Here is a 16,417-nt window from a genome sequence, read left to right on the forward strand (position 1 = left end):
AACCACAGCCTGGCCGGCCACTGCCCCCGTCCCCTGCGCGATTCTCACCCTGGTCGTAGAGTTTGACGCAGTCGGGGCAAAGGCCCTTTTCGTGATTCCACTCCGAGTCCCAGCTCTTCCCCGGGGTCACGCCGCAGCTCTTACACCTGATGCAGGTCATGCACACCTGCAGAGAGGGGCAGGAGTGAACAGGGCGGAACCAAAACAGCCGGAAGAAAACCCATTCCCAGAGATCCCATCCGGGACCTCCCGTCCAAAAACAGCCCTGATTAAACACTGATACAGAGAGAGGAGGAGAGGGGCTGAGGAGGAGAGGGGCTGAGGAGGTGCTCCTCCAGGAGGACGAGCTCTCCTACACCAGAGCCTGAACCGGGGGATGACCTGTGCGGTCCACCCCCTGTGGGGGCGAGGCTCACCCAGGATTTCTTGCGCTTGTTGGGTTTGGGGTAGTTGGGGCCCAGGCAGGAGGGATGATAGCAGTTCTGGCATTTCTCACACTCAAGCAGGGGCTGGAAAGGAGCAAAAGTCCAAATCAGAAAATAAGATAATAAAACAATTCCCAGAAATTAAAATAATAAAACAATTCCCAGAAAATAAAATAATAAAACAACGCCCAGAGAATAATATAATTTTTTTTTTTTTTGCAATAAAACAACAATAAAACAACTTCCAGAAAATACAATAATAAAAAAACTCCCAGCCAAAGATGAGTGTGCGGTAGGTGTGCCAAACACAGGTGAGTGTGCCCCCGCCCAGGTCGATGTGCCCCCCCCCAGGTCTACGTGTCCCCCCATGTCAAAGTGCCCCAAGCCACACTACCTTAGACGGTTTGTTCTTGCGCCCACAGACGTGGCAGAACTTGCAGCGGCGGCAGCACCAGTTCTCCTTATTCTCCTCCAGGGGGCGCTCTGCAGGCTCCAGGCAAAACCGGTGAAAGGGCTCGCAGCACACCTGACAGTACAGCATCTGTGAGGAGGAAGAGGCGTTAGAGCTCGCTGCATGCACCACTGCAACCACTCACTGCATTTCAGCATCGCTGCATGCACCACTGCAACCACTCACTGCATTTCAGCATCGCTGCATGCACCACTGCAACCACTCACTGCATTTCAGCATCGCTGCATGCACCACTGCAACCACTCACTGCATTTCAGCATCGCTGCATGCGCCACTGCAACCACTCACTGCATTTCAGCATCGCTGCATGCACCACTGCAACCACTCACTGCATTTCAGCATCGCTGCATGCGCCACTGCAACCACTCACTGCATTTCAGTATCGCTGCATGCAGCACTGCAACCACTCACTGCATTTCAGCATCGCTGCATGCACCACTGCAATCACTCACTGCATTTCAGCATCGCTGCATGCACCACTGCAATCACTCACTGCATTTCAGCATCGCTGCATGCACCACTGCAACCACTCACTGCATTTCAGCATCGCTGCATGCACCACTGCAACCACTCACTGCATTTCAGCATCGCTGCATGCACCACTGCAACCACTCACTGCATTTCAGCATCGCTGCATGCACCACTGCAACCACTCACTGCATTTCAGCATCGCTGCATGCACCACTGCAACCACTCACTGCATTTCAGCATCGCTGCATGCACCACTGCAACCACTCACTGCATTTCAGCATCGCTGCATGCACCACTGCAACCACTCACTGCATTTCAGCATCGCTGCATGCACCACTGCAACCACTCACTGCATTTCAGCATCGCTGCATGCACCACTGCAACCACTCACTGCATTTCAGCATCGCTGCATGCACCACTGCAACCACTCACTGCATTTCAGCATCGCTGCATGCACCGCTGCAGCCACTCACTGCATTTCAGCATCGCTGCATGCGCCACTGCAACCACTCACTGCATTTCAGCATCGCTGCATGCGCCACTGCAACCACTCATTCTCAAGCTCAGGAATCGCCTTCACCAGGCGTCATTTAAAGTCAAACTAGTCAATCATGTTTCAAGACCTTTTTTTTTTTTTTTTTTTTTTTTTTTTAAATTACAGGCATTTAGCAGACACCTTTATCCAGAGCGACTTACACAACGATTCCATTTTTTGCTTTATTATTTTTTTTTTTTAACATTGTATCCATTTATACAGCTGGATATGTACTGAAGCAATTCAGGTTAAGTACTTTTCTCAAGGGTACAACAGCAGTGTCCTATCCGGTAATGGATATCCAAGCCCAGTTCCTTACCCACTGTGCTACACTTTTTAAAAATTAAATTCTCTTCAAAGGGCATTGGCACATTACAGGAACTGGCTCAGAGTGGGAGGGGGAACTGGCACCAACTCGTTGGAAAAACATAATTAATAATAATACACGTGTAATACAGGAAAATGATGTTGTGACGATATAATCAATGCCGGGGAAGGATGACTCTATTCACAACGGCAGGCCGATGGTTGGGTGTGCCGGGGGACAGGCGTGGAGCTGTCCGGAGGAGAGCGTATTAAAGGCTCCACTTTTCAAACTATATAACTAAATAAAGCAAATAAAAACCACGTCTGCGTTCAGGTCTGCAGAAATACGGCATGTACGAGTCTGTACCCTGTGGAGCATGCAGCCATTTCACACAGATTTGACCAAACTTCTGTACGTCACATACATACACACACAGACACGCAGACACAGACATGGGCACACACACGTATACACGTACGCACATACAGACACACACACGCAAGCACGCACGCACACACTCACTCACGCACACACACACACACTCACGTACACACACACGCACACACTCACGTACACACACACACACACGTACACACACACACACGCACACACACTCACGTACACACGCACACACACTCACGTACACACGCACACACACTCACGTACACACACACACACACACACTCACGTACACACACACACACACACGCACAAACCCACAAATACACACACACACTCATGTACACACATATCCACATGTAACACTCATCATCGAAGTGCCACAGTAGTGAGATCAGCTCCACAAAATGACAGCACTCAGACGTTTTCTGAAAAGTGGGGTGGAGTGGTGTGGGGCGCGCCCTGTCCAGCGGGCCGTGGGCGAGCAAGCAGTACCTCATGGTGACCTTTGCTGGCGCAGAGCAGGCAGACGTACTGCGGCACGGTCGGGACAGAGGTGAGCACGCTCAGGCCCCCCATCAGCCACACGTTTTGGATATTACAATCCTCCTGTGGGACAGAGGGAGAGGGGCAGGTCAGAGAGTCACACCCAGGTTTTGGATGTTACAATCCTCCTGTGGGACAGAGAGAGAGGGGCAGGTCAGAGAGTCACACCCAGGTTTTGGATGTTACAGTCCTCCTGTGGGACAGAGGGAGAGGGGCAGGTCAGAGAGACACACACACAGGTTTTGGATGTTACAGTCCTCCTGTGGGACAGAGGGAGAGGGGCAGGTCAGAGTAACACAGAGGTTTTGGATGTTACAGTCCTCCTGTGGGACAGGGGGAGAGGCGGGTCAGGCAAACAGAAAGGAAGCAGAAAATGAAAGAAATGCATTTAAATTAAAAATGAGAACAGTCCCATCTTTAAATTATGGACACGGTTTGGATTAGGGTTAGAGTTATCATGCCTTACAAACTCGCCAAATTTCCTCACAAAAATTTCATGAACGAAAGCGAACGAAACAAACGGAAAGCTAGGTGCAACACTGACACATGGTGGATGTTGAACGTATTGCAGGTTATCGCAGGGATTCAGGAGTTTTTTTTTAATCGGGGGACGTGTACACACCACAGTATTTCCAGCGCCGCGTCACTGTGCGGTAACTACAGTCAGGAAAAATTCACGCTCAACTTCTTTATTTTTATTTTGAGGAGGGCAAGAGACCGGTTCCAGTAAATTGTCTTCATCGGGGAAGAGGTGTGGCTGGTGGGAGTTAAATACCCAACTCTACAGTCTCACCACAGGTGTACAGTCTCATCAGAGAAGAACTTCATGAAAACAGTCGGCTGTGGACCTGAAGGTAGCTCCTGAATCTATGCCCCTAACGGCAGTGCTGATTCAGGCAGGAAACTAACCCCGATTGGTCCATCAAGCACTTTATGAATGCTTTCCCTTTTACGTCTATGTGTGATACGTTGTTTCATCTGCTGCTGTAACACCCAAATGTCCCCACCTGGGGATCAATAAAGTCTATCTTATCTTATCTTATCATCCTTGGCTGCAGGACCATAGCAGCTGGTGAACCTGATAGGTCCACCCTTGGCTTCAGGATCATAGCGGCTGGCGAACCGGATTGGTCCACCCTTGGCTTCAGGACCATAGCAGCTAGCGAACCCGATTGGTCCACCCTTGGCTTCAGGACCGTAGCGGCTGGCGAACCCGATTGGTCCACCCTTGGCTTCAGGACCGGAGTGGTTGGCGAACCCGATTGGTCCACCCTTGGCTTCAGAACCGGAGTGGCTGGCGGAGAGGGCGGTCTGGGCCTACCTTGAAGTCGACCCGGATCTTGTGCGAGGGCTCGGACGGCTCCTTCTCCCTCTGGGCGAAGCCGTTGGCGAGCGCGGCCAGGACGCTGGGCGGGGTCTGCTCCAGGGGGCTCTGGGAAGGGGGGAGACAGAGGGGATGAGCTCGGGCAGGGTCCCGCGCCCCCACCTCCGAGTCCACCACCTTCTTCGGCTTTCCTTCCACCATCGGCGCGGCAACCGCCACAGTCACCGCCCTCGCCACCGCCCCCGCCGCCTCGCTGGGCGGGGCCAGGCTGGCGGTGGGCGGCGGCTCGTCCTCCCGCTCGGACAGCGTGTCCTCGGACTCCGAGCGCACCATGCGGAGGAGCAGGAGCTCCGCCTGCCGGCTCTCCCTCTCCACCCGCGCCGCGTCGGCCCCGCCCGCGTCCTCCTGCAGAGCCTGAGAGGGGCGGCACCGCTACAGCCAAAGCAGAAGAGCACCAGCGTTACGCCAAAAAAGATCCCCGGCAGGCAGGCCGCACACGCAGAGGGGACAGGCACCCCACCACCAGGAAACACCGCCACCAGCAAACACCGCCACCAGGAAACACCGCCACCAGCAAACACCGCCACCAGGAAACACCGCCACCAGCAAACACCACCACCAGCAAACACCACCACCGGGTGAGAGAGAGAGGAAGAACCGCGTGCGTACAGAGGGGGGGGGGGGGAGGGGGCTGGGGAGAGAGACAGAGAGAGAGAGAGAGAGAGAGGGAGAGGGAGGGAGAGAGAGGGGGAGAGAGAGAGGAAGAGAAAGAGAGAGGGAGAGAGAGAGGAAGACAAAAAGAGAGACAGCACGAGAGAGAGAGAAGAAGAGGGAGGGGGGAGAGAGAGAGACAGAGAGAGAGAGAGACGTGCAATGTCCCGCAGGAGCGTGTTATCCATCTAGGAGTCCCAGAATCAGAGTCTGTTAGTTTGTGCAGTTAGGGCAGTTAAAGGCAGTTAAAGCAGGACCGGGCTTTTCCTAGCCCTGAGAGCTGTGAGCATCGCCCTCATTCCCCTCCAGTCTGGAGCAAACCACTGCGCAGGCATCACACGGGCTACGTGTGCTGAGCTGAGGGGAGCATTGGAGTTCACTGATATACTTCTGAACAAAGGGGAGTGGAAATTAGGTGGAAAATGAGATGTAAATTGGTTAAAATCTTTCTACACTCAAATCATTAAATGTCAAGTAGTCCCCCCAGCCTCACACACACACAGCTGTGAATGGGGGACTCAGAACAACCCTGCCCTTGTGGGTTACTACGCCAGATGCAGAGGCCCGTTCTCCTCATGAAACACTCTTGCTTGGGGAACGTTATTTGTGTTTTTGACGCCCCGGATGAGGGCGAACGTGACTCGGAGGGCCTGGAGCCGCCCGTCCCTGCGCCCACGCGGAAACGTTACTGTGTGAGTCCGGCCGGCCGCCATCGGGCCGCCATCGGGCCGCGCCCGCCTAACCTTTACCTTTTCCACCTTGCGGCGGCAGGGCGGGACTCGGTGCTGGCCGGGTCGGCGATGCCGCACGCCGTCCTCCGAAACGCCGCCGGGGAAGCCGTCCAGCGACGCCAGGTCTGGGGGGGCGGCAAAAAAATACAAATAAGACAAGACCCGGTCAAAACCTAGCATATGGCTGGACCGAACCGGCCGGCCAATGGCGTGACTTCATCACTCAGTCACTCAGTCACAGACATGCGCGGTGTAACTTCATCAGTCACTCAGTCACTCAGTCAGTCACAGACATTCACGTTTATAGGGCTGGACCCGCTGTTGCGGTCCAGCCAAAAACCCCCTACAGCATGTAAAATGCCCATCCCACCCATCTTCTGTTAAACCAATTACAGACGAAACTGTCTGGGTATGTAAAACTTTTCCTTCTGGTGGAACAATTTTCACTTATTACTTCTTTTTCTCTTCAATCGGGAATCAAAAAATATAAAAACCAGGCATCATGGAAAATAAAAAACTTTCCGGTAAACCAAGGAAACAATCCCATGATACACTAGATATGAATGATGGCAGGCCAATGGTTGTGGCCGAGGCAGGAACCTGGGGTCACCCGCCCGAAAAGTCACCCGCCCCCCCCGCCCCACACCCCCACCTCAGCTTCTAGACCAGGACACATCCTGTAGGTTTCCATTTCAACTCTGGCAAAGCGAACCTCGTTCAACAGCTAGCGATCTCGCTGAGCCGCTAACTCAGTAGAATCAGGGCTATCAAATCAGGGTTAAAATGAAAACGTGCAGGATGGCAGATCTCCTGGAACAGGGCAGGAGGGCCTTGTTCAACTAACCAGGTCATCTGCGGCATTCCTCCAATCCTCTCCACTGCCTAACGACAGGAGGTCTCAGTGTTACAGGGTGCTACGCTTGGCTGGGCCCCCACATTGACATTCACACTACGCATAAAACTGAAATGTTCCAGCTTCGCCACTAGAGGGAGACAGCACACCCAATGCGCGCGCACGCAGAGCTGGGTATCTGTGCCCTGGTCAGCTGACCCGTCCTCCCGCTCCTACCTTGGCTGCGGGGCCCGGACGCTCGGCGGCGGCCAGGGGAGGCGGAGCTGGAGCCGCCCACCATGTCCAGGTCCGAGTCGTAGTCCAGGAGGTCGCAGTAGGAGCGCGGTTTCACGCAGCGGCGCGGCTGTTTCCGTAGCGACGGGCTCTCTCCGTCGGCCGTGGGCGTGGCCGGCGACCGGCCCCCCGCTTCCCCCGCCTCGCCCTCGTCGTTGCTGGAGTGACAGCCGCTCGCAGATGACCTCCTCCGCTTTGTGTGAACTGTACACACACACACACACACACACACACACACACGCATGTGCGCGCACACACACACACCAGTGAAAACATGCCTATTTAAACTGCATCTGATGCTCAAACCGTTGAAAAATGAAACTATAACCCATGCTTCCTAATAATCTCCATTTCCTTCCTTGCATCTATTAGAGTACCTAACTTCATGTTGCAGGATTATGCCTTGACGACTACCATCTGTTATGAACCTAGTGACTTGGCATCAGCACTGCTTGTGGCCTAAACCTGTACATCCACACTAAAGTCAGTCACTCTGACCGGACCACAGCTTCTGTTAAATGCCTAAACGTAAACGCAAATGGCTTCAGGCGCTATGATGAGGCTCGAGAATGAGCTCATTCTGGGGTAAATGGCGACATCCGATGGATGGTGTGTGTAACTGCATGCCGGCGTACCTTTGTGGAACTTGCCCACCAGGCGCTGAGCCTTTCTCTCCTCGATCCGGTCACACCTCTTAAACCTTGAAGGGAGGAAGGAAGGGAGAGAGAGAGCAAGAGAAAGTGAGCGGTCCCATATGATATTAAATGAGTTCAGTCATTTGAAGTGTAAAGGTCAAAGGCGGAAATGCAACTGGAAATGGATACTATCATTGTAAATCCCATCTATGGAAGAGAAATTGCCCGATTTTTTGCATCAGTAGCAATGAATCCTATTTTCAAATACAATGAGGAGTATATTTAGTTCACAAAACAAATTGCAAACATGACTCATGGAGGAAAGGCTTTTTTTTGGTTTATGGGTTGAACTGTCTAGAACTATTAGACTCAAAAGCTGGTTAAAAAAACCCTCCTCCTGAGGGTTACAGGTTGCCTTGAGCATCGACAGCGAGCCACTTACACACAGCACTGGCGTTTTGTGTTGGGTCCCCCGAACTTGGGCTTGTCCAGGCAGTTGATGCACTTTCCGCAGTCCTCCTCGTGGTGGCACCCCTTGCAGGTCCCACACCTCCGTGACCTCATGCCGAAGGGCCCGTACTCGCTTCGCGGACGCACGACTAGGCCCCGCCCCTTAGAAACCTTCGGCTCCTGCTGGGCGGGGCTTCCGGGCCCTGAAGGGGACGTCCGGCCTGTGGGTGGGGGGGGGGGGGAGACCACCATTAAAAAAGAATCCTTTGGGGTTTTCTCACACTCGAGGAAGGCACAAACTCAAGGAAAAAAAGAAGAGAGAAATAACCCACTTGCATTGAGGCTGAATCTGACCAGCCTTGCATTAAATACATAGTGTCTGTTCCTACGCTGTTCTGTTGCTTATAGTTAGCAACCCAAACCTATTTGCACTTGGTATCATTAGTCAGAATGGCCTTGTGAGATGGACAAGAGCACCTGCAAGAAGGATGATCGTAAATGTACACGATGCGACTTTCACAAAGAAAGATGTCACCTCATCGACTGATGAACACGGGGGGGAAGGAGAAAGAAGCAGGCAGAAGACAGAAAGTGAGCACATCCACGGATTCTCTAGCGTCTCTAGCGTCAGGCCGGCGAGCGCCCGGCTCAGCAGCAGAGCGGCTCGGCGCTCTCGGGGGGCCTCACCCTGTGCGGTGGGGGAGGGGGAGGCGCCGGACCGCTCGTGGAGCGGCAGGGCGCTCAGCCTCGGCCCGTCTTCGGGGACGGTGGCGCGGGGCTGGCCCAGCACCACGGCCGCCGCCCGGCACACGTGCTTGATCCGCGGGCCGCCCCGGCGCAGGTCCTGCCGGAGGGGGGGGGGGGGGGGGGGGTTGGAGAGAACAGGAAGACAGGCTCAAACCGACTGTCCTAACAGCAGCGATCGGCCACTTGGAGACAACCCTGCAGTCCAAAAAGAAGTGCGGCTACAGAACACTGTTGGATTACATTCACAACAGACGAGCACAGCAGATTTCACTGCAGGACTACACTCACTCATACTTACACACACGCGCAATACACAGGCAGAAAGACCGACTGGACACTTACACGTTTTTATACTGGACGTTTACAAGGATGACTAGAACCACGTTGCACATTCAGGGGCAGTGGTCACATCAAAGCAACCGAAAATACAATGATTCTCACTATGATGCTCATTATTCTGTTACAATAAGAAGACTCATTTTTAATCACAGAACTGATGGCAGAAGATTAAGTGTGCGCTCAAACTTTTACTCATGAAATGCTCGCCATTGTCTTGCAATGTTACTGGGTGATGAAGACTTGAAATATAAATGTCAACAGCTTCATAGTGCAAACCTGTTACTTCACAGAACTAAGTTAGGGGTCAACAAATAGAAAATATGCAACTTAAGGGCTTCAGGTGGTTCACCTAATACAGGCAGGCCAGCACTGAAGTCTTTAGGTTGAAGCCTCAGCTATTTCATTAACTGACTACAGTGATGGTGCCTACCAAGAGGAGTGTGAGGTTAAGTGAACCAGAGTTTCTCTAGTCAACGTGAACACCTGCAGGGCACACTCAGATTCACAGATACTGTACCAATCATTCATGTGATCAATATTAGTTCGCTCTTGCAGTACTGTGTGGCCTGGGGCAGCAACAAACAAAAAAAGTCAGTGGCTTAACGGTAAGTGCGTGGAAGGAGTTTTTGAGTTTCTGTCTCAGAGTCATACCCATACCTGAGGGGCCCCATTCTTGTTAGCGGAGCCAGCTTCAATGCGCTCCTTTCTTTTCATCCTTCTCTTCACACCTGTCACACTGGCATCTCGAGCTCCCGCACTCATAGACCCGCACAGAAGCTACAGAAAACCCACGTTTAGTCACCGTTGCACGCGAGTGCCGTTAAGCGCTTGACTTACGACAGAGATCGTAACAGCACCGGCGAAGGAAAACCGAAAAACAGACAGTGAAGCACAACATCTAGGACGTGTAACCGGGAAAGGGCCGTTACCTGGGAAGACTTCAGCTGTTTCTGCTGGTCAATCTTGATGAGCTGGACCCTGGCCCTTTTCAGCAGGTGGAACATCCTCTTGTTGGCACTGGTCAGACGAATGCGGTTCGAGGTGCCCTTCTCCTCCAACACCACCCGGTCGCTCTCCGTACTCCCGTCCAACTCAGGCTGCAGCTCCTGATCTGTAGCCTCTGATTTCAAGGTCTCATCTTTAGGAGAGGACAGGGTAGTCAAACAGGGGCAACAGAACACGGCTAACAGAACATTAATCAAGTTAAATACACATCGCATTTTATGAACATGTTCAAACCAAAAATTACGCTTAATTAATGTGTTAATTAATCTCTTTAGTCTGGGAGTTCACAAACAACATATGCCTATGTACAAAGCGAAGAGAATGTTTACCGTTGGGTTTGGGCCTAGGAGACTCAGCGTTCATGTTCATCTTTTCCTTTTCCCATTCCTCCGTGTGAGGTCCACTCTGCGACACCAGGACTTCGGAATCACTGGCGCGGACACACACCGCTACTTTTCGGACGACTCCGGGAGAATTGAGATCCTCGATCTTCAGCTTGGGTTTTTCGTTCTCCGTGTCGGAGAGAGACTTCATCCCACACGAGCCCTTGTCGTCGTCAGCTCGGCCTCTCTTTTCCACATCAGCGGGGTTTCCAAAAGCAAAGCAGGTCCCATCCTTCTTCCGGCGTTTTCTACCAGTGCCTGGGGTCAGCTTCAGTTTTTTATACAGCTTTGACTGAGTCTTCCCCTTACAGAGCTTAGGAGTCCTCTTCATGCGAGGGAGGGCAGGACTGGAGGAAGATGGGTCCCCGCATGTTAGGAAACCTTTAGGGGAAAGCCGTTTCTTGTATTTTCTAACTTTCTCTCGGGGTTTAGCGAGAGTGAACACTTCTCCACCAGAAGCCCCGATCACACGCCATTTGAAACTGGGCTCCCTTAAGAGGGACTTTCGCTTTCCCGAAAGATTGTCGATGGTCGGACCTTCATCGGCAAGTGTGGAATCATCACTGGTCTCCTGGCTTAATGACAGATCAGCATCCAATGAGGGCTCTGTCAGAGTGTCTTCATTTTCCTGAGGCATTTCAGGAGTCAGGTCCTCAACAACACCATCCTCACGTTTCCTGCCCAGCCGTGGATGCAGGCCAAAGTGGTGGCCTTTCTTCGGGGTACTCCTTTTGGGGAGAACAGACATACCTGCATCATCCATAAACCTCTTTGGCGTCTTGATGACCCGTGAGGATCGAGCACTAACCACAGGCATGATAAAATGGCGGATGTTCTTGAGGAACTTGGATTTCCCCCTCTGCAGCTGTCTGGAGGCTGGCTGCAAACCTCCCTCTGCCCCATCCTTCTCATCCTGGTCAAAAAACTGCTGGGCTAACCCCATTTCCAATTCCTTACTCAAAATCGCTGGCCTGGCCCTTGCACGTTTCACCCCAAGAAACTGAAGGCTTGAGGTAGGAACTTGTTTCCTACGGTACTTTGTCTTCAGAACACCAACTAGTTTAGGCCTTGAAGGGGTCGAGGTGGCAAACGAACGGTAATCCTCAACATCAAACCTCTCCTGAGGCAATCTAGGAGGCTGACCTTTACGTTTCAACCTTTGACCAATTAATGCCCTTCGACGCTTCTTGCCTTGTCTACGAGGTTTCCTCACAAAACACAATGGTCGTTCTTCTGTCACAGGAGGTTCCAACACCAACACCTCTCCATCTCCTTTTGGATCTGCAGCAACCTCCTCCCTCGACTCTGGCTGCGTGTCGGGCACTGCCAAAGGTTCAGAGGAGGCGGGCTCAAGAGCAGCCACAGTTTCACAGGGCCACTGCTTCTTCCTCACAGGAGACAACCTTTTTCTCCTTGAAACTCCCACCTGACTCTTTCGTCGTCTTGGCTTAGGCATAACAGCTGTTGCCGAAAATTCCTCAGTCTTGGCCTCAGCTTCGGCAACAGGTAAATGTGGAGTGATTTCAACAGGGAGATTCTTCTTAGTCTTACGTTTGTGGCTTGTCCAAGGCTTATGGCCACGCTTCTTTCTTGAGCTAGTGAGGTTAGCTCTCACCCTTACTTTAGGAGCTGGCTGGATGGTAGCTTCCAATACGGCCGGTTTTTCCTCAGGAATATCACTGATAGTTTCCGCTATTAATTCTTTCTCCGCAGAATCAGGACCAACTCGACGAATCAAGAACGACGGCTGCAAACTGTTGAATTTGCCGGGTGAGGAAACCACCTTCAGCTGGAGTGGTGGTACAGTGTCTTCGATTAATATATTTCCATCCGTTTGTGTGGCCTCATCTGGATACGCTTGCTTCACCTCTCCCAGTTCAATACTTACAGATAACTTGTCTTTTCTCCGCTTACATGACTTTGCTCGTTTTCGTCTGTGCTTTGTTACTTCTGGTGCGTCCTCAATTTTAATCTCCTCACAGTCCACCTTCTCGGGACTTTTAATCACCCAAGAGTCATCGGAAGAAGCTTGGTTAATTTTTGTGGAGTCTCCCACGCCCTCTGCTGTTTTGCCAAGATCTTCAGACTCCTGTGGCTTACTGGCTTTGCTTTTACCTTTTACTAACGTCAGGGTCCACACAAATTTACTCTGCTTCTTGCGTGAGCCCTTGGAGCCATGTCCACTAGAGTGTGACCGGGCTGAACTGGCCAGCATAGCTTTGGGATTCCTAACCCTCTTCAGCTTCAGTCCTGGGATCCCCATGTCTTGCCCGTCACTTTCAAAAGGTAGGCACTCAGCAGCATCAACAGATGACTTTTCTGGCTCTACTGCTAAAGGGATAGGGATGCCAGTTACCTGATAGTCTTCCTTGTGCTCATTTATGCTTGACACTTTCTCCTTTTCCTCACCAAGTACCGCACTGTCCCTTGTCACTGTTGAGATCTCTGCAGTGCTGACCTCCAAACTTGGACTTTCTGATTCGGTCATGAGACTCCCACCAGTTTCACACAGTGGACCTATTTTTTTACGCCTCCTTTGTTTAAAGACTTCAGGGTTCGTCTCCGAAGCTTTCCGCCTGCGTCGGCATTTCCTTCCATCGGTTTGTGACTCTGCACTTACAGCTCCCAACGGAAGATCCAGCTTTGGCATAGCGGGCTCCCCTTCTGTCTTTTGGTCATCAGTATTAGCTTTGGCCCTCCGACGAAAAATGCTGGGTTCTATTTTCTCTGCTGCCTTCCTCCCGCCTTGCTTCGTGACGGTGGCTTGTCCTCTTTTTCCCCCTCTGCTTTTTGCAGGTTCTGCACCTCCAGCTAGGCTCCCTTTCTTTAACTTCACATGGGCACTGGAGAGCTGGGCACCTTGTACTTTCCTGGCTTTCGAAAGGAATTTAAAACCTGCCACCTTTAGCTTTTTTCCGGGCTTCGGATGAACCACAGGTTCTTTCTTGACTGTCTTTTTTGACACCAATTTGACAGTAATTCTGGGCTTTGTGGAGTTTTTGGGTTTTCCCCTTGTCGATGACTGAGGTGGCACTTTCTTTGCTGTTTGTGAAGGGTGGTTTTTTGAACCTTTGCCACTGTTTGCTTGAGATTTCTGCCTAGGTTCTGGGGGCGGTTTAGAAGGCTTTTTAGGAACTGGTGAAGCAGTTCGTGTTGACGAAAAGGCAGGTGCAGGAGGGTGCTTCTCTTGTGTCAGTTTTGACAATTTAGGTTTCGGAGTATTGCCTGAAAATAAAGATGAATGAGTTGTACAGTCAATTCTCATTAGTACATCCAAAACCACAGCCTGTGTTTTCTCAACAACTGCCTCACTGCAGATTATAGCTTTGTTATTCTATCACACATTATTCAGGAGCAGAGGAGGCCGAACAAGTGCAGCTGAATCACCCATTCAAACTCGCATTGCCAATTTATGCAGCCGTGAAAGATGGAGCTATACTCTAATGTCTAGTTTTAAACAGGAACCACAAGCACAATTACTGTAATTGGTTCATAACCAAAACTAATTTAGTTATGCAACAGACCTCTGTGCTTGTAAAATGTTTTACCATCCACCAATAAAAATTTGGAAACTGACATGAAGATTTCTACAAATCCATGCACGGTTAGCAGGGAAAAAAAAGCCCAAAGGAAATTTTTAAAAATGAAAGAAAGTTGGGGGGGGGGGGGGGGGGTCAGTGTTCTAGAGCTCCACTGCTTTCAATTACCATGGTGATTGTGACATCAGCATTAGAATTTTCAGTTAAGAACATTCTAATCAAATATTTGTGATCTTGCCCCTTAAAGGGTTCGCACAGGGGGGGTACTCACTTTTTGAGGGATTGTGTCCGGAGCGTAAAGGGCTCCTGTAGCCTTCATTTTCAGGGTCAAACCCTCGAAAATCATCTCCCTGACAGAGACACAGAGGATCAAAACCAATTCTTGCATGGCACAGTAACATTTTCTTACACCCAGGTAATGTTAATTCACACAAGATTTTACCAACTATAATGGTAATAGTTATGACTGTTAAAATTAACATATTAATTAAAGCAATTGATCAACTAATGCATTAATCAAATTAAAATTAAAAATTAAAAATTAAATTAATCAAGGTTATTTTTTATCCATATACATTTGTGCTGCATCTCTTGTTGGCTCTCCAAGCAAGAGAAATTTTGGTAATAAACTCAGCCAGAAACTCATATGTACAACAGACTACAACCTCTTACAGCAGTGTCTTCAACAAACTAGGGTGCTGATTTTCATTTATTTTCCAATAAAGACTGCGCCCCAACAACCGCCTGGTCCAATATCCCCCCCGGGGACCGACCAGGCCAACCCTCAGTCAGCCACAGCCAGCAGGCGGGACATGGCCGCATGGCTGCTAGCCTTGCTGCAATGAAGTGTGTATAACAGGTGTGGGAGGGGCACCAAAAGGAGCTCAGTCTGAGATGGCAATCAGACTGCAGAAATCAGATTGCAAATTAAGCATTTTCAATACGCACACACACATTAAGCCTTGTAGGAAAGTGAAGTTCTAAGCCCATCTGAAAATGAATTCAGAATTTCTGGTATTGAGCAAAACAGCACCAAAACAGCCCAGATGAGATAATGACGAGATGAGAAGTATTTTTCAGGGTGGGGTTTTAATAATTAAAATCGTATGGGTGATTGTTCACATGCGACTATACTCTAAAAACCAGTTTTTCATTCACTCTTGAAAACAAAGTCAAAGCAAATCAAAACACACATCCCACTGAATCGGTCACTGGATATTTCTCATAAATCGTATCTGGTTTAAACTCCTTTCAGAAAGCATAGATGGGGGAGATTTGTGAAGATGTATTTCCTGTTGAAAGTTACAGACCATAAAAACCACAAAATTAACCTGGTCTTCAAAAATATTTTTTAAATGTTCACTCACATCTCACACAACATGCACAGCGATTTAAATCTGTTTAAATTCACTGGACTGAAAAAAACAGGCGGACGCAAATCAAAATGGTGAATTCAGGCAGTGTAACTAACAAATGAATTGTGATTATTTTATTTAATGAATATGCTTACATTACCATCAGCATAATGAATTCCATGCATTAACTGACCCACGCATTTAAATACCTTTTACTGCTGCTGCTATTGTCATTAATTACATTACAGGTTGTGATATTTCAGGAAAACCGGCCAAGAAACACTTCATAATAATTTTTTATGACTGGTCTTAAGGAGGAGGCTGACACCTTGCTGCTGGAGGACAGAATTACAGGCCAGGCCTGCAGCAGAAAGAACATGGCCTTACCAACACATGTACAGGACAGTGTCTTCTTCAGAGCACCATCTTTCCCCACTATAGCCCACCCATCATAGGGCTCAACTTTATGACTTTCCTGGGGCAAGTAAAACTGCTCGGTCCCTTGCCCAATCGGACAATGCAGTGCTCATTCAGAATTTTAGTTTGTTCAAATATCAATTTTACACTAAGTCGGAAGCAGAGTTGCGTGTGCAAAGAAAGAAGGTTACAAGGTGGGTATCACTTTGGTAACGGAGACCAAGCTTTCCCTTGATAGAATAAAATAATCTAGAAATAGACCTCACCTCTCCCTCTGAAACTGCATGTTGAGACATAGCGTCGCCCATATAATAAAATGTGCTATGTTTCCGAACAATGTGACAGACTTATTTAATCAAGCAAGAGTTTGAGCTGGGGAGTCCGCACCCTTTCAATGTGTCTTTCAGTGAAGTCAACGCTGCTTGGCAGTGAGCAGTTGCCAAGGCAAAAGCCCGGAAATAGTACTAAGAAAGACCCACTTCAGCCAAAATGGCTCAAAT

The 16,417-nt window shown here is 50.1% G+C and overlaps 1 protein-coding gene across 2 annotated transcripts in view; it reads right to left on the bottom strand.

Moving 5' to 3' along the window:
* The window catches only part of kmt2bb (lysine (K)-specific methyltransferase 2Bb), a 56,093-nt gene that overhangs the window by 35,241 nt on the left and 4,435 nt on the right, over positions 1-16,417 (bottom strand). Inside the window, exons 2-15 of one of the 2 annotated variants that reach the window (XM_035390622.1) lie at positions 14,417-14,495; positions 10,553-13,831; positions 10,148-10,356; positions 9,876-9,995; positions 8,820-8,976; positions 8,125-8,353; positions 7,683-7,747; positions 6,991-7,251; positions 5,940-6,046; positions 4,477-4,587; positions 3,105-3,218; positions 820-966; positions 417-509; positions 49-166 (exon numbers count right to left, since the gene is read on the bottom strand). In XM_035390622.1, coding sequence (XP_035246513.1) covers positions 49-166; positions 417-509; positions 820-966; positions 3,105-3,218; positions 4,477-4,587; positions 5,940-6,046; positions 6,991-7,251; positions 7,683-7,747; positions 8,125-8,353; positions 8,820-8,976; positions 9,876-9,995; positions 10,148-10,356; positions 10,553-13,831; positions 14,417-14,495 — 5,089 coding nt within the window. The remainder of the gene's footprint in view (positions 1-48; positions 167-416; positions 510-819; positions 967-3,104; positions 3,219-4,476; positions 4,588-5,939; positions 6,047-6,990; positions 7,252-7,682; positions 7,748-8,124; positions 8,354-8,819; positions 8,977-9,875; positions 9,996-10,147; positions 10,357-10,552; positions 13,832-14,416; positions 14,496-16,417) is intronic. The other variant, XM_035390631.1, reaches the window with a different exon arrangement.

Source organism: Anguilla anguilla, chromosome 1 (genome assembly GCF_013347855.1).
Source record: "Anguilla anguilla isolate fAngAng1 chromosome 1, fAngAng1.pri, whole genome shotgun sequence".
NCBI lineage: Eukaryota > Metazoa > Chordata > Actinopteri > Anguilliformes > Anguillidae > Anguilla > Anguilla anguilla.